The following is a 27,158-nucleotide window of genomic DNA, read 5'->3' on the forward strand; positions in this document are numbered from 1 at the left end:
CATCCTGCGAGGAAGGGTGATGTGCTTTGCAGGGGGTGGTTCGGAAGTAGCGCGGGTGATGGTGCTGGACATGGCCTTGTGGCCATGCTGAGGTGCAGAAGATCACTTTGGTGGGACAAGTCCAGACAGAAACCAGCAATTTTATATAAAATATTATTTTTACTGTGGCATTTTATACTGCGGATTGGCCGCAACTGAAAGCTGTGCATACCTGCGGCTGCTGCAGCCTAATTTGGTGTCACTTGCTCTTTATTTACAAACATTTGCAAGAGGAGCAGTGGGTTTTGAATAAGGGAACCTCCTTGGATGGTGCTTGCTGGCTTCTTACACCTGGCAAATCTACCCACAACCGGCGTGCAGCAGGCTGTGCGGGTGAAGGCAGCCCACGTGTGCTGGGGACACACACAAGGGCTTTTCAGAGCTTTTAAAGCCCTGCTGGGCACAAAGCTAAACTGGGAACACTGCTAAAATTGTTGCATGGGGCTGTGTGGGGTAGCCTGTCCCGTGTGGCGGCTGGTCCTCGGCTGTGGGTGTTGTTGGCAGGGTGATAACGGGAGGCAGATGGTGTTTGGAGTGTGATGCTCCGTGTTTGGATCTGTTTTTCCCACGTTAGTGCTGAGCTGGTGCCAGTCAGCTGGTGGCAGCGGGATGGGTGTCCTTCTGGGACCACAGCCTGGATGATGCGAATGCATTGAAACCTCCCGTGCTACCCTGCAAGGGCACAGACGGCACTGGGAGCAGGGCGCAAATGCCCGCTACTCTTCTTCTCTGGCTCAGGGTGCCACCGTGCAGGACTGAACCCTGGGGTTGTCACAGCTATTTTTTTTCCAGTAGACTACTATATTTTACCCTTCTGGGACTGGAGAGAGCTGTGGGTCCAGATAGCATCCCTCAGGGTGGGATACACCCTTGCTTTGAATCCCGACTTGTGTCCCCAGCCAGCCCTGGGCACAGCTTGGACAGGCAGAGGTGTCTTCTCTGAGCATCCTCGCATGGACCCGCCAGGGTGGGACCTGTGGAAGGTTGCAAGAGGTGGCCTGGCCATACCACCCTGGTGGTACCACCAGCCTTGGTGCAGGATGAGCATCCCCAGCCACCCCGCTAGTGCCCTGCACCCCTCCGTCTGTTGGTGTCATGCAAGAACTGTGCCACGAGGGGACAGCATTGTCTGCTCTTGTCCTCAAAGTCGCCTTTTCCACCTCTTGCTCCCCAGCCTTGGTCCCGGGGAAGCCCTCCCAAGGCCAGGCTGGGGCTGGAATGGGGGTCCCACTTTCCTGTGGCACTTGGCAAAAAGCTTTGTCCTGTTTTGTCCCGGTGGCAGGTCTCTGGGGGAACTGGGAGCCCCGTGTCTGGGGCTCCATCCAGGGATGGCAGAGCGGGGTGCCATGCTGCGTGGCAGTGCGGGGGGTCTGCGGGACCCCTCTGTGCTGTGTGTGCCTGTCCCATCCACCTCCTACATCCCTGTGGCTGTGCCATTCTGGGCTGGCACTGGACAAGTGACTCCGATTCTATGATTCTAAGTGTGAACACCAGTGGGTGACGCGTGGGCTCGCAGCCCCATCCCCACGGTGGGGACACGGTGAAGCACTGCTGGTGCACTCTGCCCCTAACCCCGCTCAGCCCCACTGCCGGCCCCACTGCCTTCCCTGGGCGCCTGCGCTCTATAAATAGCCCTCATAAATCCCTGCTGAGATTATTTTCCCCGCCGTCTCTTGAAAGGCCCCACTATCCACCCTCGGCGTTGATTTTTCCACCTTTCCTTGAGTTTCCCCAGCAACGGCACAGCTGTCCGAAATAGCAGCGGGGCTGACACAGTCCTTACTCACTTGTGCCTCCTTCGCCCCACGTCGCATTTAAAGCTTCTTGGTGCTGAGCCCTCCCACTTCCGCGCTGCCTGCACCGGGCGGGAGCGTGGCACACAGCCGCCGTCAGAACACCCGAGCGTTCGGTCACGCCGGGAGCTGCTGCCGGGACATCCCAGCAGCCATGCCCTTTTTCCGCGACCTTTCCAAGCCCCAACCACTGGAGTTTCACACGGAGATGCTGTTGGGCGTGCAGAGACCCCACAACGGCAGCCTGCAGCGCCGGCACACCATGAAGGAGTAGGTGGTGGGCGAGGGACGGCGGGCAATGAGTGGGATGAGAATGCTGGGTGTCCTCCCAACCCCTCGCCCGCCTGCTAAAACTTGCTCTTCCCTCTAGAGCCAAGGATATGAAGAACCGGCTGGGGATTTTTCGGCGGCGAAACGAGTCGCCGGGGGCCAACCCGTCTGGCAAGCTGGACAAAGTGCTCAAGTCACTCAAGTAGGTGCTGCAAGCGGGTAGCCCAGGGACTGGGGGGCATAGGTTTTGGGGACAAACTGTGGATGGGCTGACATCACCTCCAGGGAGGTTTGGGGTTACCTTGTTGGGGGAAGCTGTGGACAAACACTTTTGTATCTGCAGGAGAATTAATAACTTTTGCTGGCTGAAAATGCACTGCAGGCGGGTGGGAGGTTTGTGCCTGGGAGCGGGCACAGCACAAGCTTGGGCTGGAAATTTCCCTGGTGGCTGCTTTGTCCCAGTGCCTCTGCGTGAAACTTTAACTGGCTGGAGAATGGTTTGAAAACCCACTTTACTCTGGAGATGCTCCAGCAGCCAGACATGAGCTCTCTGTACTCTCACACCTGGTTGCTTATCCAGCTGCTTGAATGCGGTGGCTGAAATCCCTGCTGTCCCGCAGCCTCCTGGACATTGACCAGAGCTTTTCCAGTTCTTGCTGGAACATCCCAAGCAACGCAGCTGCTGACACAGACCTTCTTATATCAGATTTTCTTCCTGCCAGCCTAAAGGCAAAGGTTTCCTTCCAGCAGAGCCTCTGTGGTGCAAAGCCTGGCTCTGCCCGTGGATGCTCTGAAACTGGAGCTGGCCCTGCTGGGGCCAGCAGTGCTTTGTCAGATGGAAATGTTTTTCTCGCGTTGTGTCACGGCTTTCACAGCTTCACTTTGCCAACATGCTGCCCTTCTCCTGCAGGCCCACTCCCGAGGAAGCTCTCAAATGGGGGGACTCCCTGGAGAAGTTGCTGCTGCACAAATGTAAGTGTTTTCCCATCTCATCCACCTCTGCTGCCGGGGGAATATCCAGACGCGTGCATGGATAATGTTGGGATTTCCTCTGTTAAGACCTTCCGGTCTTTGGAGTAGACAAAGAGAAATGAGGCTGCCCCTTGCCTGCATCCCTTCTGCTTCTGCCTGCGGGATTTGTGATGGGGCCGGGGAGAGCTGTGGCTTGGGGATGCAGCCCCTTCCAGCCTGGGGAGGGAAAGCCTAACTCGGAGCTGTGCACTGGGTCTGTGAAAAAGGAGTCACTTTAGAACATTCCTCTTCTTGTGCAGCTGGGGCACTTGTGTTGTGGTCACATCCTACACCAGGCTCCCATAGGGACAGCCAGGGCATCCTCTCTCTTGCCGCTACTACCGCTGCTCCAAGCCCAGCCGCCCTCCTGGCTCTCTGTCCAGGCAGCTGGGCTGAGGACTGCGGATTCAGCACACGGATGGCTTGCATTGCTGTGCTTGGCCTGGCAATGCCATCGCTGCCTGCTTAGCACAAGGGCTCAGGAGGGGCTTTTGGTGGGAGGTTGTGTAGGACGCAGCTTTGCAAGTTTGCTGGGCAAAGGGCGAGGGTCTTCCCAGTGAGGCCATTCCCTGCCTGAGGGAACTGGGAGTAGAGACAGGTCTCTGTCCCCACAGATGGACTCGCTGCCTTCAGGGCCTTCCTACGTACCGAGTTCAGCGAGGAGAACCTGGAGTTCTGGCTGGCCTGCGAGGAGTTCAAGAAGATCAAATCCCAATCCAAGATGGTCTCCAAGGCCAAGAAGATCTTTGCTGAGTACATCGCCATCCAGTCCTGCAAGGAGGTGAGGCCTGGCTCCTGCACTGGTGTGCAGCTCTGCAGCATAACAGCTGCCTGGGGAGCTGCTCACCAGCGCTGCTCTCTCTGCCCACAGGTTAACCTGGACTCCTACACGCGGGAACATACCAAGGAGAACCTGCAGAACATCACCCGCAGCTGCTTCGACCTTGCACAGAAGAGGATTTATGGGCTCATGGAGAAGGACTCCTACCCCCGCTTCCTCCGCTCTGACTTGTACTTAGACATAATTAACCAGAAGAAAGCCAGCTCCCCACTGTAGACCCAAGAACTCTCTCGGGGCAGGCTTGGAGCTGTGTGTTTACATGGAATCGGGTGGCGGAGGCCTTTCCAGGGGACGGCAGGAGCCTGCCTTCCTGCTGCCGTTTGTGCCCCCAAGCCATATTCTTGCAGCGGACAGGTGTGGGGCAGCCAAAGGCATTGAGCATGAGGCCAAGAGGACCAACAAGCCAAGCAGTCTGGTACTGCTCCATCGCCCCGTCTCACCATCGCTGGTACGACGCCTTCGGGGTGACTCTGGCATGGATTTTAGCCAGGAGGGAAGCTCCCACAAGACTACTGTGAAGCGTGCGCCCGAGCTGCGAGCGTTGTTGGAAGGCAACGATTGATCCCGACTTGGCGAGGAAGAGGAGGAATTCTGTGCAGGGCTCCGGCAAGGGGACAACAGCACCGACATGAACACCTTTCCCAGCTAAAAGACTTCTGAAGTGGACCAACCCCATGATGCTGCTGTGCTTCCCCATGCCGGCGATGCCCGCTGGCTCCCCCGAAGCAGCTGTTCCGCAGGAGCCCAGCACTTCCCTTGCTCGTGGTCCCTCCGGGAGCAGCAAAGCTGGGTCCTTCCCCTGTGCTGGAGGCGTGCAAGGCAACTGCCTCCCACTCCCACCCCTGGTTTATTTATTGACCTCCTTATAGCTGGACGCGTTGCTGTGTAATAGGAAATCCTTGTGTCCTTACCCGTTCTGAAATTCCAAGTGCAATATTTGTGTGTGTCGCGGCGGAGTTCTCCGGTGGAGTGGATGCCTTTTTGTTTTATTTGCTGAGTGCGTACAACATTTTCTAAGTTAGCGGGTTTTATCTGACCAAACGCGTTCCCTAGCAGCGGGCCGCTGGGGGAGCCTGGGTGTATATATGGTGCCCTGACGACAGAGGGGTTGCTGATGGAGAAAAGCAGCTCTGGGAATCAGATGCTCTCCTTACTCTGGATAATGATATTGTGGTCTGAGAAGCGGGGGTTATTGCTGAACCTGGCCGAGCTGGATGAACTGCCTGCCTCCAGGTGCCCAGTTTACAGTGCGAAGCATCTCTGCAGCTAGCAAAAATACATTGGCATGGTCATAGGTAAATAAAAGGAGAATATAATTTCTTGTAGCTGCCTTTTCTTCGTGGCTTGTTTCTCAGTGCTGGTGGAGCCGGGCGTCCCCTGCTTCACTGAGGAGCGTAAAATCCTATTACTGCATGGCTAAAGAAGGGAAAATGTGGTTGCATGAATTTCTGAGCTGTTTTTCATGATGGAGCAGCTGCCCTGTGCTCCTGAGGCCAGGTCTGGGTTCCCTGAAGGAACGAGTTTTGCCCAAAACAAGACTGTTCCCAGGAACAGTGTTCGCTGCTTAAACACAGCAGGGCACGAACCTCTGTACATGGAAATGCCCAGTGACATAAGTGACCTAGTGTAGCTCCTGGTCCCCCTGGGACACACCAAAAGAAGCATCAAAAAACCCAACAGTGCTATTTCAGGTCCTGACTGTGCAGCTTGGCAGGGCTGTTCCTCCACCGCCAAAGGCAGCACTTCAGCAGCTCTGGTGTGTGATGAAAACATTTTGTAAAGGCTTTTTGTGTGGGTTTGGTAGTTGAAATGTCTCATGCCCATCACCTGTTTACTTGGGTGGCTCAGAAATGTGCCTATGGTGTCGTGAGGCTGTTCTGTGCCATGGGGCACTGTGGCATAGAGATGCTACCGGTGAAGCCCAGGGATGGAGATGGTGCCCCTACCCTGGCGATCTATCCCAAGCACAGCTCTTCCCAGCAGATACAATCCCCTCTAGGGAACTGTCTGTGTTTCCCTCCTTAAACAACCAGCAGTGACAGCCAGGTGGGGAAACTGAGGCAGAGCTGAGGGGACCCCCTCAGGGATCAGCAGGAGGCAGCAGGTTTTGATGGGACACCTGTGGGGCTCTCCTGAGGATGCTTTTGGCACCCCGGGGCCAAGGTCCATATGCTGGTGTCCCAGCTGCAACTGTCACCAACCCTGGAGCTGCTGGGTCCCGGCAGGTTGGCATAACCTCCTTGTGAGCTCTGCTGTTGTCACCACATCTGGATCCTCCAAGCCAGACCCTTCTCTTTTACCCAGCACTGCTGAGAGCCTTCATCTCCTCTCCTTCCCAGCCAGGAGAATTTTCCTTCATATCTGGCCCTGGCACAGATTTTTCTTGCCCTGTTCCCCCTCTCTCCGTCACCCTCTTGACCTCCCCTCACTCGGTCTTGAGCCATCAGTGTTAGGAAACTGTTATTGCAAGGTGACTTTGGCCACAGGCTTTGTGTCTCCTTGGCTCGGAGGGCTTTGTGCCACCAGGCAGCTCGGTACTGCTGTCACCTCCTCTCTGCCCTGAACGCCAGGTCCAGTGAGCTCTCCTGTAGCTGTCAGTGATGCCCAGGAACATCCAACCTCCAGACCCACTCCCTGTCCTGAGGGACATCGGTTGGGATGGAGATGCAGCCCCACCACCCTGAGCAGCACCTTTTCCAGGGAGGAATAGGGATGGGGAGCTGCTGGGGCTGTTAGGAGCTTATGAAACAAGGATGAGGAGGACGTTAATGTCCTTAGTTACAATAGCACAAATAGCACAAAATAGCCGTTTTGAGCCGCTAAACTGCCTTGCTTATGGGAATGATCCCAGCCCCTCTGGCAGGAAAGGCAGCAAGGGCTGGAGCTGCTGTGGGACACACGGGGTGGGAATGTGGTGCACAACTTGGAGTAAGCACCACCAACCTGCCTGCAGAGTCCTTAAAGGTGACAGAGGCACGAGCACATGTGAAAGGCAGAGAAATGGGGACCTGGGATGACTCCCTGGAGAAAAAGGAAATAGCCCTGCGTGAGTGACAGAGGTTTAGTGATTGCTGTAACAGAATTTATTGCTGGCCCATCAGGTTAGCGTGAGTCACTCTGCAAACACCATCCCCACATGCTTGGGAGGTGCTCGATTGCTAGGAGAGGCAGGGCTGGGGCAAGAGGTGGAAATGCCGGGTGCTCATCCCAACATCCCTGGAGGTGTTCAAGGCCAGGTTGGATGGGGCTTGGGCAGCCTGATCCAGTGGGAGATGTCCCTGCCCATGGCAGGGGGGTTGGAACTGGATGATCTTTAATGTCCCTTCCAACCCAAACTATGATTCTATGATTCTATGTCCTCCTGGGATGACCAGTGCCCTCTTCCTGCCTTCTGAATCAGGACATCATGAGTAATTGCATCATGGGCCCTATGGTGACACCAAAGCCACAGCTTTGTCCCCTATGTGCTGCAGAAGAGAGCTGTGCCATCTTCTACAAGACTTTGTGCTGCAGAGTGAGAAGCTTGGAGCATCTGGGTGGGGGGACATCACCTCATGGAAGGGTTTGGTTCTGGAGGGACATCGGTCCTGATGGAGATACAGCTCTGCTGCCCTAAGCAGCACCTTTTCCAGGGGGCACTAGGGGATGAGGAGCTGCTGAAGCTGTTAGAGGGGCACTCATGTAGGAGGGAGAAAGAAATGTCCTCATTTAGTACAAAATAAGATACCCAAGACAAAAATCCAATCAGACTACGAGGAATGCAAAGAGAAGAAATTATTGAGATGTCGATGCCCATGCAGTAAGTCTGGGCAATGAAGATGGAGATTAGGCTTTCCTAACTCCTAATTTGAGGCACAACCTCAAGCCAAGTAGAATTGCTGACATTCAGAGGGATATTCCCAGGGCAGCAATGCTGAAATCATGGGGAGTCACCAGATGCCTGGTGGAAAAGGACCTGGAGGTTGCTTGTTGACAGCAGCTGAACATGAGCCAGCAGTGGCCCAAATGGCCAGGAAGGCCAACAGCATCCTGGCTTGGATCAGCCATGGGGCGGCCAGCAGGAGCAGGGAAGGGATCACCCCCGTGCATTTGGCGCTTGTGAGGCTGCACCTCGAATCCTGGGTTCAGTTTTGGGCCTCTCACTACAAGAAGGACATTGAGAGTCTGGAGCTCATCCAGAGAAGGGAATGGAGCTGGGGAAGGGTCTGGAGCTCAGGGGTTCTGGGAGCAGCTGAGGAACCTGGGGCTGTTTAGTCTGGAAAAGAGAAGGCTGAGGGGAGACCTCATCACTCTCTACAACTGTCTGAAAAGAGACTGTAGTGAGGTGGGTGCTGGGCTCTTCTTCCCAGTAACCAGTGATAGGATGAGAGGAAATGGCCTCAAGTTGCACCAGGGGAGGTTTAGATTGGATATTAGGAAAAATTTCTTTATTGACAGAGTGATGAAGCCCTGGCAGAGGCTGCCCAGGGCAGTGAGGGAGTCTCCATCCCTGGTGGGGTTCAGAAAGTATCTGGCTGTGGCAGTTTGGGACATGGGATAGCAGGCACGGTGGGGTTGGGATGATGGTTGGACTGGATGAGCTTAGAAGTCTTTTCAAACCTCAATGATTCAACCATTCTAGGGGAAAGTGGCCAAAAGGCAGACGAAAAGCCATTACCTGAACTCAAGCCACTGCCACCGAAGTTGTGAAGGTGGTGACTGGCACGGGGAGGTGACAGCGAGAGCTGCTGCCTATCTCAGGCTCATCCCAAAGCCCACACGTGTGTGCAGGCAGCTGCCTGTGGACATCGCTGATGCCATTCCACACAACGGCCAAAGGCAATTTCCCAATGCGGAAATGGGCGACTTCCCAAATGGGGAGAATGCCATAGTGGGCTTTATCTTAGCAGATAACAAGGATTTATCTTGGGGTTCAAAATGAGCGGTTGCTCAGTTGCAAGGAGTCACAACTCAGCTGTGTTTGTCATCTGCAAACAGGGTAAAGTCCAAAAAGGAGCAGATGCTCTTGGTGCGTTCACGGGACGAAGCTCACCAGGCTGAAGGCATCCACGAGGCAAAGCACCACGGGGAAAGGATTTAAATGGGAAAATGGGAACAATCACTTGAAAGTGCTGATTGCTTTGTTAGGTTAAAGAAAATGCCATGAATCCATAGGTAGAGAAGGTAGGATAAATGTTCTAAGGTCAGGGTTTAACATGACAGTTTCCCCACACCCTCAGTGATGGCATGAACCAACAAAAACTTGGGAAGGCTGGTAAATCACTTACCTGTCTCCGGTGATCACAGAATCATAGAATCGTTGGAAAAGACCTTTGAGATCATTGAGTCCAACCCTATCTGTCCACTACTAAACCAGATCCCTGAGCACCTCATCTGCCCGTCTTTTAAACACCACCAGGGATGGGGACTCCACCACCGCCCTGGGCACATCTGCCAGTGCCCAAGGAACCTTTCAGTGAAGAAATGTTTCCTGGTATCCAGTCTAAACCTCCCCTAGTGCAACTTGAGGCCATTCCATCTTGTCCTATCACTTGTTACTTGGGAGCAGAGCTCGGCACCCACCTGTCCACAACCTCATTTCAGGCAGCTGTAGACAGCGATGAGGTCTCCCCTCAGCCCCCTTTTCTCCAGGCTAAACAACTGCAGTTCCCTCAGCTGCTCCTCATAAGTTATGGGATTGACCCTCCAAACTGTCCCTCAGCTCAGTGTTCCATCAGCTTCCTGACGCAGCACCCGGAGCGTTGGGGTCATCTGGGATTTACAAAAGTGAACAAAGTTCTGAAAATAGCGGCTGCATGAAAATTCAGTTCAAGCTGCTGAGCACCTCTCGGATGAAAGAGTTGGGAGAAGCTAATGAGCAGCGTGGGTCTCGCTGGGGTTTTGCCTCCTTGGCCAGCACTGGTCCTCACCTGCAAATGCACTAATGGCCACAGCGTCCAGGGGGTGTAAAGCTTTACAGCAAGCAGCACTCAGGTTGCAGAGGGTCTCATTTCAGGGCTGGTGAGCATCGTGAGTGTAAAGCCTTCCTCTTATTTCTGCAAAATATGAAAGTTTGCCTTTCTTACAGGTGTGCACCATGCCCGAGACACTCAGCAATGCGCAGCCTTTAGTGGGCTTTCCCGAGGCACCCAGCCTGGAGTATGAGCTTATCCAAATAAACATAACTTTCTGCTGAGCAAAATAATTCCTTGGACCCCTGATTAGACAAATATCCTCAAAATAGAAACAAGGCTACTTTATAGCTATAGACTAAACACAGCTCCCCAGCTCGATGTTGGAACTGCAGACACAAGAATTCCCCTGCCCTGCTGAAAAAGCCGATGTCCCTTCACCTCGCTCAGAAAGTTCTTGGGGCTTATCAGGAGCACAGTGAACTCTTCTTTGGGTGTCTGAGGTGCCCAGAAGCCGTCTGGAGAGCCGCCACGGCAACACCCGCTCTTTGGCTGTCTACATGGTGGCTCTGGAATTCAGTGTTGGTTTGGATTTATTTGGGGACTTTCGCTTCCAGCGGGTTTGATAAGGGCCAAGGAGTTCAGAGAGGAATGTGAGGGCTCCTGTCCTTCCAGCTGGTGACCCTGGGGCTGGGCTCAGAAAAGCCACATGAGGCAGCTGAATGGAATCTCTGCAGCGTGATGGGGGTACCTAGCTCAGCGTGGGGCTTCATCCTGCCCAGGGGATGCTGCAAACAGCGGATGCCCTTCAGATGCAGGAGGAATAACCAGCACCCTCTGTGGCTGGCAGTAGCAGTGTCGCTCCGAAACAATTCAAGGGAGCAAAGAAGGAGAAAACAAAACACTTCTGCAGTAAAAATAAAAATAGACTCAGATGCTGTCTGTCAAGGAAATAAAATAAGCTCCGCTGGGCTGCTGCCTGGACAGGAAATCCAGCGGTGGTAAGAGTCCCCTGGGTGCTGCTAACTCATTCGGGAAGCATTGTCATGACCCTCTCGTTGCTCATTTTCTGATTCTTCTCTGCATTAGGTCATTTTTACTCAGCTCATCCAGCTCACGTATTCTCCCGTGCTGGGGAAGGAAGGCAAATAATGCCATCCTAGGGAAGGCTGGGGGAAAGGATGGTGAAAAAGACTTTCCTTTGTTGCTGAGCACATCTGCAGGGCAGAGACACAGTGGGAGGATGAGGAGGACCTTCTCCCCAGGTTGACCCACTGCAGCATCGCCCACCCTGCCGTGGGTGGAGATGTGTATGGAGCACAGCAGAGCCAGAGGTGATGAACTGGATTCTCGCCTTGGAAAGACTCAGGCCCCCCCTCACTTCCCTGTCTTCATCCTTTGGCAAAGGGTGAGGAAGAGGGACGTCGGGGAGAGGGAGAAGAGCCAAGAAGGAGCAGGTGGGGACCAGGGAAGGAGTGTTTGCATAGGAGCCATTTGCAAGTAATTTCTCGTCTCTTCCTGAACTAATAGGGCAATTATTGCAGAAGGACACGTGTGTTTCTCATGGAAAGTTCCACCCAGCCTGTGCGTCAGCTCGTCAGTGTAGCAACCTGATTCTCCCTACCGCGATCACAGTGCTCCGAGACAAAGACAAGTGGGTGCTATCTCCTGCTCCTGGGACACAGGACAGCAATGACTGATCACAGAGCACCAAGACAAACCTCCTGGTCCAGGGTAAATCAACAGCTCGGTGGCGAATGGGCTCACGCATTGAAATCCGATCTGCAAAGCCAAACAAACACAGCTCTACGCTTTGATGTAGCTCCCATGCTCGACACTGGGTGTTTGGATGAGTGTGTCTGATTTTGTACCCTGTTCCCTCCAAACACCTCAAGAGGGATATGGAGAAATTGGAGGGGGTCCTGCAGAGGCTACTGAGGTGGTGATGGACCTCAAACACAGGACCTGTGTGGAGGGATGGGGTCCAACAGAATACTACGACTTTAGGAAGGACAGCTACAAAGGTGATGGAGCCAAACCCTTCTCAGTAGCACCAGGTGACAAAATAGGGGCAACATCCACAATATGTGACAATATTCAGACCTTCAGTTTGGACAATAGGAAAAGTATCTTCATTGCAAGGCTGATACACTAGAAACACAGAAGGGTTGGGGGTCTCCATCATTGGAAGTTGTTCAAGACTTAGCCAAAATCACAGCTGACCTGACTGGGAGCTGGTGATATTCCTCATCTGAGGGAGGGCTGGACCAGAGACTCCCAGAGATGCACTTCTGGGATACTGAGGAATTTGTCCCTTGCTTTTGTGGTGGACATAGTCAAGATCTTCCAGGACACAGACACTAAGGCCACAGGAGATGTGGGGCAGAGATGCAGCAGGTCGAAGTCCTCATGGGACCAGTGGGGATGAGTGCTGTGGTGATTTCTGTGGTTTGGGGATAGGCCCATCATGTTGATGTCTGTGCTGAGGGAAGAGCCCCTTCCTTCTGCCCTCTGATCAGCTCTGAAGCTGTCCAGGCCTGGGTAAAGATGAGAGCTGCCAAAAACTGGGTTGTGTTGGGCTCTAGGATGGTGACGGGCAACCTTTCTGCCACCTCTGGTTGCCCTGATTGGGCAAGCCCATCTCCCTAAATGTTGACTAGAAATGTTGATCTCCAGATTACTGTGTTTTCCAGAACTTAAAAATCTCTTTTCTTTTTTTGACTCCACAAATGTGCCAACCACCCAGTGCCTGAGCAGCACCCTGATAACTGCAGGGATCAGACACGGGGCGGGGACACCGATTGGCTCTTGCAGCCATTGCCCAACATCTTTCATTTAATTTGCTATTTGAATGCAAACAATTGACTTAATTAACTAGATGGTTTTTCAGGAAACCAAAGCGTTGTTACAGGTAGGAAGTCTGATAAGCTAATACGGGCAATCTCTCCTTTGCTAAAATAAATAGAGAGGAAGGAAGGAAGGAAGATGGGAATCCTCGCAAATCACATTTTAACAGAGTGTCGACTTTTATGGCTAAGCCATAAAATAACAGATCCTGAAGCACTGGCACAGCATTAATTAAACAAGAATTATGGACACACTCATTACTGCAGCTTCATTACAGCCAAGGAATTGACTCTGGCAATGAAAGCAGCGGGTTCTGCTGTGCCCGCCCTCATTAGCTGCCAGGTGTCCGTATGTCAGGGACGTTATTTCCCAGAAGTGCTCACCACTACTCTGTGTGTCCTGTGATCACTGCAGATGGAGCAATGTTCTGGGTCTGTGCAGGCAGTTTCAGGAGCCACAGCCCTGCAGACCCAGCAGAGGGGCTTTGAGCGAGGCTGCAGAGTGAGAGATCTCACACAAGGCAACCCCTCTTTCTGTCCTCTTTCTCTCCTGTGCAGTAAGGGGCGTGAGGAGCAGCTCTAGGGCCACCTCTTGAAGATCCAGAGGGGTCCCAGCTTGGACCATTCTTGCAGCTCCCTCTGCAGAGGAGCGTTTTAGAGGGATGAAAGTTTGCTGGGAAATATAGTGACCCTTACTGACTCTCAGTCAGACACCAGCCTGCTGTCCGGAGCATGCAGGGCTCCATCTGACCTGGTCAACCAGAAACCTCTCCAGTCTACCAAGAGACACAGATCCAATAAAAGACTTATTTAACCGCTCCACTGCAGGCACCTATGTAAGAGGAGATGAAGAATGTCCTGGTGTGCTGCTTTGTCCCCACTGATCAGGACAAGAGCTTTGAGTTCTCTTTGATCTGGAGGGGCAAAGCTCCTCATGGAAGGTAGGAAGATACTTTTCTGCTTGTGTTACTGGCACACAGGTTTGTGGTGGTGATTGTGCCACCTGTCATCCAGCCTGAGCCCTGTGGAGAGTGCCAGACACTGCAGGTATTTTCCAGGCTCTAGTTTTAAAGGTCTGGAATGCCCTGAGTTGGAAGGGACCCCCAAGGATCATCAAGTCCAGCTCCTGTCCCTACACAGGACACCCCAACATTCACACCGTGGGTCTGAGGGCCTTGGCCAAATGCTGCTGGAATATTGTCAGGCTGTGACTGCTTCTCTGGGAGCTGCTCCAGTGCTCCCCCACCCTCTGGGGGAAGAATCTTCTCCTAATGTCCAACCTAAGCCTCCCCTAGAGCATCTTCCTGTTCTTCCTTCAGGTCATATCGTTGGTCACTGGAGAGAAGAGATCAGTGCCTGCTCCTCCTCAATTCAAAGCCCTCTGCTGCCATGCACCCCATTTGCTCTGCTCCAAGACCATTCTCCTCCACCCTTCCATGGCCACACGGAGTCATTAATAATGGTCAGCCACCTCCAACACAAGGAGACAGCAATGGAAACCCCGGGATGAGAAAGGCATCGTGCACAGCCCCACACGCCTTCACTGTGCTCTCTCCTGTGGTGCTGTGCTCGGTTATTTCCAGCTGCGGCTTTTGGAAACCTTTGGTGCCTTTGCTGCTTTTAGCTCTGGCGGCTCAGTAACTGCTCCTGGCAGCGCTGCTGCTCCTCATTTTTCTGGAAAAACCTTAAAATGCTCCATAGTTTCAGAAGAACGGCCAGCTAAGGAGAAACAGAAAAACAAACCTCAGGCTTTTTCCAATCAAGCTGCAGCATTGTTGGGGAATTTTTTTGTTAAAAAAAGAATCTACTTTTTTCTTTTTTTCCTGGAGCAGCCTGGCTCCTGCAAATGCACTTCCCATTGTGCTGAGCTCCTAAAATAACTGCAGTTGTTAATGGAAATAAAGCCCTGGGAGCATCACTCATTCCTGTCTTGCCATCCAGCCCGCTGATGCGCTGCAGATCCCTGTGCCGGGTTACAAATCTTTACCATTTCTGTGTGCTTCAAATGGCAGCATCGCTTTGCGATGGCCATCCCGAGGCTTTATCTCCAGCAGCCAGCATAAATCAAATGCAGCACAAGGACAAAAAGTGCTGCCTGGATGGTTTGCCCAGCAGAGTTTAACCTCTTCGTCTGTGGGGTTGGCAGTGGGATGTGAGATCAGCTGAACCTCAGCCAGGGTGTTACGCATCCCCAGGGCTGCACTCCGGTGTGGGGTATTCGCTGGGCTCCAACCTATCCTACCACGTGCAGCACAGGGAAATACAGCTCTTGGTTGATCCAGTGATGTCCAGACTAATTTATTTGGCCATGGGAGTGCTCAAGATCTGCGTGTTCCAGGTCAGGAAAATGAACAGTCACAGCACTCATCCATCTCTGTCTGAAATTCCTCAAACTGTTGTTTGTTGCTTTTTTTAAAATCATTTTTCATGAATCTTTTCCTAACCTGCTGCTGTTGCCCCAGAAAAGTGTCAGAGAGGGCTGTGAGGCTGGGAGGGAGCATGCACCCACCTCTGGGTGTTGGTGTAGGGGCAGAGCCATAGTGAGTGGTACCTGAGGTCTAACGGAAGGATCATTGATTGCCCAGGGCAGTGTTGGAGTCACCATCCCTGGAGATGTTCAAAAAATGTGTAGATGTGGATCTTCAGGACATGGACTAGTGGACGTGTTGGTATTGTGTTGATGGTTGGACTCGATGAGGTCTTTTTCAACCTTAATGATTCTACGATTCCATCATGCTATGATTCTATGATTCCAGTCTGCAGCGAAGGTACCAGGATTCGTGCAGAGATACCTCCCTGAGAGAGGAGGGCAGAGGAAAGGAAGGCTCCTTGTGCTGATGGATGGTGAAAGCACCCTCCTGCCTTGACTGATCCTCCTGGGAAACACCTTCTCATGGTGGACTGCAGTCTGTTTTCTAGCGGTGGGCCCAGTGAGCAGGGCTCTCTTTTGCTTTGCTACTCCATCCAAGCACTGCACTGAGCACAGATCACTGTGTGGATCCATCCCGAAGGGCCGGGGGAGCCCTGCCCGCAGCTGCCTGAGGCATCTCAAGGGCTTTCAAGGTCTTGCCCATGGTCTTGTCCTACAGTGGCAGCGAGCGCGTCTGGGCTTTGCTCTCACGCCAGGACTTGTCCATGTGGGAACCCCAGGACTTTTCCATGTGGGAACCCCAGGCACTGGGCAGGGAATGGGTCAAGTTCTGACCTTCTCCTGTGTGCTGACCCTGCTGCCAGCTTTTGCACAGGCACCAGGGTGTTTATGGGGGCTATTTTAGACTCTTTTTTTTTTCCCCCCAATCAACTAGATAAATACTCTGAAAATCAAAGACTGACCTCTGCAAACCCCCTGGGAAGGATGTCTTGGTTTGAGGCCATGGTGGCTGTGGGACATGGCTCTGATTTCCCATGAAATGAATGAGCTCTGCCAGGGTTTTTGCAACCGGACTCAGCTGGGAGCCGGGGCCACGCCGGGCTGATATCAATCACAGAGAACTGGCACGTTTTACCACGTTTCTGCCTCCTGTTCCTGCAGCCTTATCGGTGCCTGTTCTTCATCCCATCTCAGCTCGTCCTGTTCTCCATCCCGCAGATTTTCTTCCCTGCAAGATGGGAGGGCAGCTTGGCACAGCGCAAGCTTTGGAAGAAGCGTGGGCCATGGGTGGAGGGGCTGGAGTAAAGTGTTTTCCCCCCCTAGGTCTTCAAAAGGAAGGGATTCAACTCCCCAGAGCATCAAATTGCTGAGTTTTCTGCAGAGGCTGTTTTCACTTTATTTTGAGGAATAAAATAGGTCACCATTTCCACCACTTTCTGCTAACCCATGCAACTGGGGACCCATCACGTGGGCAGCAATGGACCTTTCTGCTCTAAATGCTGGGGTAACCCACATAAGTGCTGTGAGGTGGCATGGAGAGACATGGCTTTGCGCCAGGCCAACCAAGGTACCTTGGATGCGAGGCTTTGACCCCTGAGTGAGGTGAAAGCCAAGGACAGAGCTGCCCTCAGGCTGCATTGTGCCACGTGCCACCACCCTGTTCCATGAGCACCAGCAGGGTCTTCACACCTTGTCCTGGAGTGGAGAGGCTGGCCCTTTTCTGGAGGACCAGCGTGATGAGTTTGGAAGCTCTTGAGCCTGAATCACTCAAACCCAGAGGTCTCATCATGGCCACTGCTGAGGCTTTGAACACATGTCCTTGGTGAGCAGGTTTTGTGCAGGCCACCCGCGTCTTTTCTTGTCCTCCAGCCAAGGCTTTTGGAGAACAAGGCATGTGGCCAAGGGCTGGACCTGCTCCTGGGGTGCACGTGGCCTCCAAAGGCTGGAGGGCTCACTGTGGGCCTGTAAGAGCAGTTTCCAGTGATTTCAGTTCTCCAACCATTGTATTTTTCAATGTAAGGGATAGAAACCCCATGTATGGAGAGGGCAGGGGTGGCTGTTTTCAGCACAGCTGCTCCCCTTTTGAGGGTGGCTGCAGAGAAGAGACAACCAGGGTGACTTGGTCACCCAGGCAGGGCCAGTCGGCATGAGGATGTGACTCCCCTACCGCTTCATTCATGTTCTGACCTTCCAGAAGAACTTGTGGTCCTCCTGGGAGCAGTTTCAAGTTCAGGATAGGATCCAGTCCCGTCACAGTGTGTTTCTTAGAAATAGCCCCATCTTCTGTTTTAGTCATTTCCCCGGCTGCGGGGCTCTTGACTTTCAACCCTTCTCCTGCCACTGGGGCTGCATTTGTTTCACACACTCTCATTTCTGCAGTCTATGATCACTTCTGCTCCTGCACAGGCTGGTCTGTGGGTGGAGAAGCCAGCAGTGACGGGACATTAGGTAGGAATGCACGAGGGTAAAGGGCTGAACCTGTTGGGTTGCCTCCTGCACTCCTGTCCTCAGGTGATGAAGCTCCTCCTGGACGTGATCAAGGATGATGTCACTCTAAACCCCTCCCATCCTTTGGCCATGGTCTGGGGTGGCTGGCCTGCAGCAGGAATCCTTCAAAGGCAGAAAAAGCACGGGTCAATATTGGAGTGAAGTGTAGCTGCTATCACACAAGCCTGGGCGGGGAAGGGAGCGGCAGTCCTATCAGGTCCTACGTAGTGACACTCTGGGATGAGTCACAAGTGGTACAGCATGCCCAGGCTCATGGGGATTTGGTGATTCATCTCCAGGAGCCTCTACTGAACTATATCCTGCCACATGACCCAGTGCTGGGATGTGACATGGAAGTGTCCCTTGACCTGCAGAAGATCTTCAGCAAAACCATAGCCAGAGTGGTGCCTGCAGAATGGGCACCAGCCGGGGCTGAGGGCAAGGACTTGCACTAGGCTCCCAGCAAGGATGCTAATAACTCCCAGGTGAATCCTATTGGAGGTTAACTCCTGACTGCTCTTCTATGGAAAGCACTGATTGGGGATTGGTTCTCCTTAAAATGATGGGCTATAAATGGGGGTGATGCAGCAGCTGCCTTGCAGTCAAGGTCAGTGGTTTTGAAGGAGTCTGAGCTTGTTAGTAGCCTGTGTGAGGATGCAGCATCCTGGCGGGACTATCCTGAACAGGATTTTGCTATGTTAGGGTCAGTACATGGCTGTGAGGTGCCTCTTTTGATCATCATGTGGAGGGCACTGAGTGGAATTTGGAAGACCAGATCCTCACCTGAGTGAGGAGGCATTGTGGACCATGCACAGAACAGCACCTTGGCCGGTAGGTTGGAAGACAAGAGGTTTTCTCTGCTGCTCATTGAACCACCGAGAGCCTGAGGGAGTCTCATCGTTATGGCATGGTTACGTAGGTGATTGTGGTCCCTTCTCCAGGCACTGCCAGCATCTTGCATGCAGCTCCCCCACCCCGGACAGTGGTTTGCAGTGCGTGGCCCAGCTCTGTGCGCAGGGTGCATTGCATGTCCTCCCCCACGGCTCTGTGCTCCAGGATGAGCAGCTGAGAGGGAGCACTACAAGCACAGATGACTCTTGGCCTTTTGACCTAGCAATGTGGGCAGGAAATGGTGCTGTGGATGCCCCTCACATTGGACCGCACTGGACTGATCTGATGAGTCTGCTGAGAAATGCAGCTGCTCGGGGATCTGCAGGTGGTGTGATCCCAGAGGACTCTTTCCAGCAAAGCAGCTGGACATGGCAATGCTGAAAGCTCTGTTGTAGTGCAGACGTGGCTCCAGAACAGTTTCCACTTAGACCCATTGGTCTGAGTGAGACCCAAGCCCATCTCTACTGATAAGCTGCTCCTACCACCATACCTTCATTTACTTTCTCCTCTACCTGGGAGGTGCTGCTGCCTCCATCCTCTCTAACACCTCTGCTGCATGAACTTCTTGCCTTGGGGTTACTCCAGCAGCCTGATCCCAACCCACTTAGTTTCTTGGCTTTTTCTGACAAGTGAGCCAGGCTGGTAGCTTCCAGGGGATTTCTGCAGGCTTGAGACCTCATCGCATTGTTTTCTCTGATGATGGTAAGTCTCAAAGCCCCTGGAGGTGGGGTTTGTGCTTGACTGCTATCAAAGTAACCCCTGGCAGGCTGGGAAGTCTTGCTTGCCTGGGCCACATCTGTCTGACATCTGTTTCCAGGCAGTCTGTACCTGCGGGCTTAGGCTCTGCCAAACCCTGGGGCTCTGCTCTGCAGAGTCCCCTTCAGAATGGGTGGTGTTGGGGTGAGAAACCAATAAATAGTCCCTTTATTTGATTTCCTTTATTTGATTGGACCAGGCTTTAGAAAGTGAATTTGTACAGAAAGGCTGAACTTGCTATAATGAGGACAGGCAAAAGGAGTGGGATGGCGCTGGCCTCACCCAGCCAGGTTCAAACATCAGCCAGGTTCAAACATCTGCAAACAGCAGAGCTGCTGCTGCCCAGAAATTACATACAATCAGCTCGGTGACTTGTACCAGAATCCTGGGTTTCCATGTCAACCTTTTCTTGGGAACCTGAAGCTCCCTTTGCAGCACTTTCCAAAAGAAATAACCTCACGCTTTGCAGCTGAGCTCCAGCTCTGCACAAAATGAGTCACGAGTGGGCAAGAGGCCAGCACAAGGCTCCAGAGCATCCTCTGATGCTACCCCGGTGCATTTAGGGGAGCTGACTGCAAAACAGCCCTGGGGGTTTGTGTCTGTTTGTGGCTGGGACCTTGTGGGAAAGTTCCCTGTAGTTGGTTGACTCAGAGCAGTTTTTCAAAGGAACTTGTGAGCAGCACATGCCCTTGTGCACATGCCGGGACCAAATAAAGCCTGGTCCTGTGTCTGCAGGGGAGGAAAGAGCCCCATTCCTCTTGCTGTTTCAGCTCCCAACAGTATGGAAGTGATTTAAAGCACATGCCACTAGCTGGCAAGGCAGACTGCAGTGGGATGTGGGACTTGTCACACTCCCACATCTGGACAGGGCTGCCTGTGCCTCCATGGATGCTGTACAAGCAGTGGAAGGAGCAAGGTTGCCCCTGTTAAACCACTGCAGGGCTTGTAAGTGGGGTGCAAGGGTGGGACTGGCCTTGCTAAGCATCGCTTGTCTTGTGGAAACAGAGTACTCACCAGCAGCCATGCTGCTGTGGATGTATCTGTCCTGTGGAGAGGGACTTGGGGATGCTGATTGATGAGAAGCTCAACATGAGCCGGCAATGTGTGCTCACAGCTCAGAAGACCAACCGTGTCCTGGGCTGCATCCAAAGCAGTGTGGCCAGCAGGGCGAGGAGGGGATTCTGCCCCTCTATTCCTCTCTTGGGAGACCTCATCTGGAGTATTTGGTCCAGTTCTGGAATCCTTAACATGAGAAGGATATGGAGCTGTTGGAACGGGTCCAGAGGAGGCTACAAAGATGGTCCAAGGGCTGAAGTACCTCCCATTTGAGGACAGGCTGAGAGAGTTGGGCTTGTTCAGCCTGGAGAAGAGAAGGCTCTGAGGAGACCTTATAGTGACCTTCCAGTACCTGGAGGGGGTGCAAGAAAAGTGGGGAGGGGCTGTTTCCAAAGGCTTCTGGTGACAGGATGAGAGGCAATGGGTATAAACTGGAGAGGGGCGGATTTGGGCTAGACCTAAGGAGGAACTTCTTCACAATGAGAGTGGTGAGACACTGGCACAGGTTGCTCAGGGAAATTGCCCCATCCCTGGCGGTGTTCCAGGCCGGGTTGGATGGGCCTTGGGCAGCCTGAGCCAGTGGGAGGTGTCCCTGCCCATGGCAGGGGGGTTGGAACGGGGTGATTTTTAAGGTCCCTTCCAACCCAAACTATTCTATGATTCTATGACTGCAGTAGCCAGGCTGGTTGTACAGTGAGATATGCCTCCGCTCTGAGAGATGGAGCTGGGTCCGGGCTCTCTAGAGCAAGCAGGGGGGTGAAATCCCTCTTGGGCATGTGAGAAAATTGTCCAGGGCTGGATCTCTGTGCTGTCTAACCCAGCAGGGCTGGAGGCAGAAGGAGGGCTGAGCTGCTGGTCCTGCCTGTCCTATCCCACCTGGCCAGGGCTTCTCCAGAGAAATGCACTGCTTGATCAGGTGAATCCCCTGCCCTGAATTGCAAATTGGATTTGCTGTGAGGTGGGCAGAGGAAAGGACTTAAAACAATGGCTTCCAGGGAGAAAAAAACCCATGCTAACCAGTTACTTTTGGAGGAGGATTCCTCAGATACTTCACAAGGGTGGACATTTTTAATAGCTCTGTTTCGAAGAGGTGCTTGTACATGATGTGAGATGTGTTTGAAATGGAGCAGAACCACTGCAAATCACCAATAATAAATTTTTAACACCTGAAACTCAAGGGATGGGAAAAAAAAAATTACCCACAATTTCTTTGGGCTCCATCCCAACTCATGAGGATTCACTGGAACCAGCTAGGACAATTAATTCTGAATTTCTCCTGAACATACTGGATGTTCCCTCCTTCCATAGAGACTGCAAAATCTCTGGAAGATCTGTGACCTGGTACTGGCTCTGGGAGCTGAGGAATTTCTAACCTCATTTACAGATAAGAGCTCTGGCAAAGCTTGCCTCGGATGGTTTGAAACGGTCTGCTTTCATGGCTACTCTGCAAGGTCACGTTGTTTTGCAAGGACCACCCTACAATTACGCTGAATGGACTGAAATAACAATGGGAAACAAGCCTATGGCACTGCAGATCCTGCAACTCATAGCAGGGAACAAGCTTTCTTCTTGCAGCTTAAGCCTGGGTCCTGCTCACCCAGGAGAAGCAGAGGGAAGGATGGACTTCCAGAGATGTAGAAGTGCTGAATGAGGTGTGCATTGTCCCTCTGCAAGGGATTGCTACCCCAATGGGTTGGTGTCACCCATCCCCACCGGCAGAAATTGGCTCCCATGTGTCCAGGATAGGGCAATATTTACTTTTAGGCTTGATTAGAACCTGCAAACTCCAGAGTAACAGTCTCTTCCTCCAAATCATTGTGAACAAACCCAACATTTGCACCTTCACGAGGGGAACGAGGCTGCTTTCCTGAGCAGGGTGAGCGATGGAGAGTTATCTGGCCCAGCAGAGCTGGCTCTGTGCCATCTGCTGTGGATCAATAACCCAATTTCCAGCTGCGGTCTCCCTCGCACGCTGCATCGGTGCTGGTGTAGTTGAACTCAGTTCAGTTGCTCTGCAGAGCTGAGCTGACTGCTCTCTGCTCTCTCTTTTGGACTTCTTGGGGCAGGCAGCTCACGTGGGGCAGTGCAATGACCCCGATGTAGGACAAGTCCAGGTGTCTCCCGAGTGGCAAGATGTCAGGGGAAAGTCCTGCTTGCTGCAAGATGCAGAAAGGAGAAGCCAGAGCAGGCAGGAACAGCAGGACATGCCAGGATCACGCATCACCTGTGCTGTGGTACCATTGAAAGGTGTTGGGAAAATACCACTGGGTGATAAATGCCCTGAAGCCAGGCCTGTTGCACCCTGGAAAGTGGGGTTTCCACCCGCTTCTACCTGCCCATCCAGCTGAAAAAGGTCCTTTGCATCATTTAGGAAGAAATGTTTTGCTGTGAGGGTGGGGAGGCCCTGGCCCAGGTTGCCCAGAGCAGTGGTGGCTGCCCCATCCCTGGAGGTGTTCAAGGCCAGGTTGGATGGGGCTTGGAGCAACCGGATCCAGTGGGAGGTGTCCCTGCCCATGGCAGCGAGTGGAATTGGGTGGGCTTTGAGGTCCCTTCCAACCTAAACGAAAGCCCTGTGTGTTAAAGGGGCAAGAGGAGAATGTGTGCCTTGACCTGCTAAACCAAGGCACCCACAGGCGCTGCAGAGTCTGCGTCCCACCTTGCTGGGTGCTTGCTGATGCCAGCTGCAAGGAGTAAAATGCAGCAGAACACCTGGGTTGCCCGGAGTGGTCTTGTGAGGGTTCCAAAATGAGCTTCGGCACTGGCAGTGCTCTCTGCTGCACACAGGCTGCTTGTTTAGGAGCTGATCCGGTAAAATGCTCGAGTACAGAGGCATCATTGAGTTCAGAGGGAATACACACCTTGTTAAAGGAGGTACTTGCATGCTTGAGGCTACAGATCCGTGTAAGTTTGGATCAGGGGCTTAGGGTGTAACACAAGATCAGGATACTGGAATGCTTCAGGGCTGAGATCACTCTTGGCCCTGTGAAATGGCTGCGGAAGATTTATTGGCATTTATCTTCATCGCTGCAGAAAAATGAGTGGTGTGTTTGGGCCAGAAAGCAAAAAGCTCTTGGAAAAGCAACACAAAATGTTTCCAAAGCTGCTGTGTGCTTTAACAAAGAGTTTTCCCCACACTCCAACCCATGCAATGCTTCTGCAATAAAGTCCCGGCTGGGGAGCGGGTGGGGAGGACCACAGAAGCTGTGCCTGTAGTCAGGGCTGCCCAGAGGGTCCAAGGCTGTCTCTGATGTGATGCTTCCCTGGGGCTGCTGTGGGCATGGAAGCCTGGTGAGACCCTTCCCCTGCAGAGGAGGGGTCAGGAGAGCCCATCAAAAGCTACCCTGGGAACGAGGAGTCACACTTGTCTTCCCCCTTTGCTACTGAGAGTTCATGTCTTGCCCTTCTGGGGGATGGACCTGAGCAGAGCATCACCAGCACCATGTCCTGGGCAGCTTCTGCCCCCTGATGACAGGGTTTAGAGCAGCTCAGAGGGTTTTGTGCCATGTGAAGTGATGGCCTTAAATTATAGACAGACAAACAGTGTAAAGGGTTAGCTGGGAAATGGGGGAAGGCAGAGTGGTTCGCAGGGCTTTAGTTGATGGGAGGCCACAAGTGTTGTGTGTGCTATTGGCAGGATGCTCCTGGACTTGGAGAGGTCGTGAAGGGCACCTCAGAGACCTGCCTGGGAATGACCGATGCTGACTTGGTTCTTGTTCTTCCTCCTGCCAGGAGGGTGGCTGTGGAGCAGGGCTGGCACCACCCCACCGATAGTGCTTGGAGGGCTGAGGACTGGTAGTGAGGTTGGACTGATGGTGATGAAATGTTGGTTGGTCCTCAGGCCAGGAGGCTCTCTGGGGAGCAGAGAGGTCCCCAGGGTTGGGGTTCTATGGTGGATAGAGGAGGCGGTTACAAGGAGGGTGACTACATGTGTCCTACGGGCCACTTTGGTCTCCAAGGGCCCATCCTGCATCTGAAGAGCAGAAAAAGCATCTGAGTTATTTGGAAGGCACAAAGGTTTTATCTGAGTGCTCTGGGGTAGCCAACCAAACCAGAGCGGCTGATGCAGCCTGCGTGGCTGAAGGGTGTTGTCACCATGTGGCTTTAATGCCTTGGGACATCCTCATCTGCAGGGAGCCCTGAACAACCCCTGACATATGAGACCCCACCCCAGACACTGCTACACCCCAGGCTGTGAGGAGAGCCCTTGCTGATCCCAGCCCCTTTGGTGGCTCCCTGGTAGAGAGCCCTGGGTGGCTGTCACAGCCTGCCCTCTGCCATCTGTGATGTTTGCAAAGAAAACATTTGGCAACCACCCCGAGAGGAGCCGAAACGTGTGCTGAAGTGGGGGTGTTGGTCCCCCAGCGCAAAGGGACTGAAGTGTGCTTCCCTCTATAGACACACTATCCTTAGCAAACATCTGGAGATGCTCTTGGAGGGTGGTCTATTACTCCTGCGTGTCTGAGTGCTTCACTAAATGCCTCTGCTGCTCTTATGATGTTTTGTTGCTTCTCACTCCAAGGCATATTTTTAGCATGGAGCTGCAGCTGGTCCGGCTTCAGCTTCTCCTGGTTGAGTCCTCCAGAGCAGATAAGGAAGCAGGGAGGAAACAATCACAGCTTCGGTTATTTTTGGCTATGAGAAGATCCTTATTAACAGCATGACTTTTTAATAAACAAAATGCCCCTTCATTCAAGGAGAAGGGGGAACAATTGGGCCATTTATCCCTGGTACTAATGAGACTGCAAAAAAAAGAGGCTAATGGGAGCTCAGTGAACGAAGCAGAAAAGGGGCTGCAGAACAACAGAGCTATTCTGGGAAGGGCAGGAAAGGCTGCCGGGACGGGAGGCTGGGTTTCTCTCCATCCCAGGGTCTGTTCTCATCTGCTGGTGCTGCCTCCCTGGGAGAGGGCAGAGCTGTGGATGCCTGTGAATTGGAGCTCACCCACCCTGCACAGCCTGATTTGGTGCTCTAATTACTCCCGTTGTATGAGGCGTAATGGCTTTCAGCTGAAAGAAGGGGGTTTTAGATGAGATCTTAGGTAGAAATGTTTTGCTGTGAGGGTGGGGGAGGCTCTGGCTCAGGTTATCCAGAGCGGTGGTGGCTGCCCCATCACTGGAAGTGTTCAAGGCCACGTTGGATGGGGCTCGGAGCCCCTGATCCAGTGGGAGGTGTCCCTGCCCATGGCAGGGGGTGGAACTGGATGGTCTTTGAGGTCCATTCCAGCCAAAACCCTTCTCTGATTCTAAGTGGTTTGGGGGATGCGCGGTCCCTCTGGGTCTCTTCCCCAGCCTGGGACAGCATGAGGTTGAGGCTGGGGCCACCAGCATTGCTGCTGATGGCTGTATAGATCTGCAGGCATCTCCCTTCGCTGGAGAGTATCAGCCACCCCGTGCTTCATTCACAGCTGTCTGTTGACATGGAGAGAACCTTGGAGCCTCCTGCCTGTGCTCACAGACCCAGTCCCTCCAGTAAACTCCACAGACTGGGAATAACTGACCTGCCCATGGGGTCAAGCAGAGTTTGTCTGACCTCTGCAGCCCTGCCCGGGCTTGACTGGACCTTTCTCCCTGCCCCTGTGTCTGGACATTTTCCCCTTGGGATGTCTCACAGCAGCCTGGGGGTGGGGAGGCAAAATGACCCAAAATGCAGGAAGAGCCCAAATCCCAGGCTGAGTGCTGAGCCAGAAGTGAGGAGATAGTGCTTTTTTTTTTGGAGACTGCCAAGTACAAACAGTCCCTCTGCTGTCTCGCAATTGCGGCAGGAGGTGGTGGGATCTGGTGGGGCTTTCTTGGTCCCTCTAAGCCGAAGTTCCCACCATACCTGCAATGGAGGGCTGGAACTTGCAGCCTCTGGGGCTCTCCCTTTCTTGCAGATGATTCCCTGAGCAGAGTCTGCAGCACGGTGCACAGGGCATGGTGGCACCACAAAGGGAGCTGGAGGGGCCCTCTGGTGACAGCACATCATGTTGAGGACCTGCATCTGGAGTGAGGTGTGGGAGCTGCAATGCCAGCCAGTGGTGACAGTGTGACTGGTGTGTGTGTGTGTGTATGACAGTTTTGCCCTCTGCACCTTGTTCCTGCTTGGGACTCGTTCTGTGGTTTCGGACCAATCTGCGTGTGCTGGTTTGAACCCTACGGGCTGGTACAGATGGGGAAAAGAAGCAGTTCCCATGTCTTCCCAAAGGCTTAGAGGACAGATCCATCGTTTCCTTGAGCCCTTTGACAGGTGGAACTGCACCATCTCATGGTGGCTGCTGTAGACTTCCCCTACGGCAGTAAAGACCTTCCTCTTGTGTGGGTTTAGGACAGCTCTCCACGCAGCCAGTGGTCTGCCGGGACAACTCTCTGCAAGGACAACTCTAAGCTTAACCCTAAACCTGACCATAAGCCTAACCCTGACACTAACTAAATACTGTCTCTAACGGCTCCCTGCAGAGAGTTGTCCCTTCCCATCTTGTGTAGCTCTACAGAAGTCCCTCCTGGGTTGTGATTTGGGGCTATTTGGTCTCTGCAGCAACAGAAGCCGAAGGAGGCTGGGTAGCTGCTGTGGCTGGCACAGGGATTTGGGCCAGGAAAAGGCTGACTGAGGACAGGACCTCCTATGCCACAGCCTCCCTCGGGGTCTGAGCAGCTCCCACACTTGTTGCACCCTTAAATACCAGGACAGCTAAAACTTATTTTCTGGCACTTTCGTCAAAACAGACTGAACTCTGGAAAGCAAGAGTGCAGCCATGCTCAGGGCGGGCAAAGTTGTTATCACTGTGCTTGCTTGCCTTGGTTATCTGGAGATTTTAGGATACTCTGTGGTTTTCTGTGCTCGACAAGGGAAGTTGTCTTGATGGGAACAGCTCATGAGGGAAACTCAAGATGAGGATATCTGATAAACATATTTAATGGTGAGGAACAC

General features: G+C 53.1%; 1 protein-coding gene across 7 annotated transcripts in view; it reads left to right on the top strand.

Moving 5' to 3' along the window:
- RGS3 (regulator of G protein signaling 3) overlaps window positions 1-5,264 on the top strand; it is a 73,532-nt gene extending 68,268 nt beyond the window's left edge. For 6 of the 7 annotated variants that reach the window (XM_054083770.1, XM_054083771.1, XM_009560708.2 and 3 more), the window contains 4 exons: window positions 2,203-2,304; window positions 3,013-3,074; window positions 3,728-3,894; window positions 3,985-5,264. In XM_054083770.1, coding sequence (XP_053939745.1) covers window positions 2,203-2,304; window positions 3,013-3,074; window positions 3,728-3,894; window positions 3,985-4,170 — 517 coding nt within the window. In that variant the 3' untranslated portion in view covers window positions 4,171-5,264. Of the gene's footprint in view, window positions 1-6; window positions 2,103-2,202; window positions 2,305-3,012; window positions 3,075-3,727; window positions 3,895-3,984 lie in introns of those variants that run through there. The other variant, XM_009560710.2, reaches the window with a different exon arrangement.
- Window positions 5,265-27,158: the final 21,894 nt, after the last annotated feature.

This window comes from Cuculus canorus, chromosome 19 (genome assembly GCF_017976375.1).
Source record: "Cuculus canorus isolate bCucCan1 chromosome 19, bCucCan1.pri, whole genome shotgun sequence".
NCBI classification, from domain to species: Eukaryota; Metazoa; Chordata; class Aves; order Cuculiformes; family Cuculidae; genus Cuculus; species Cuculus canorus.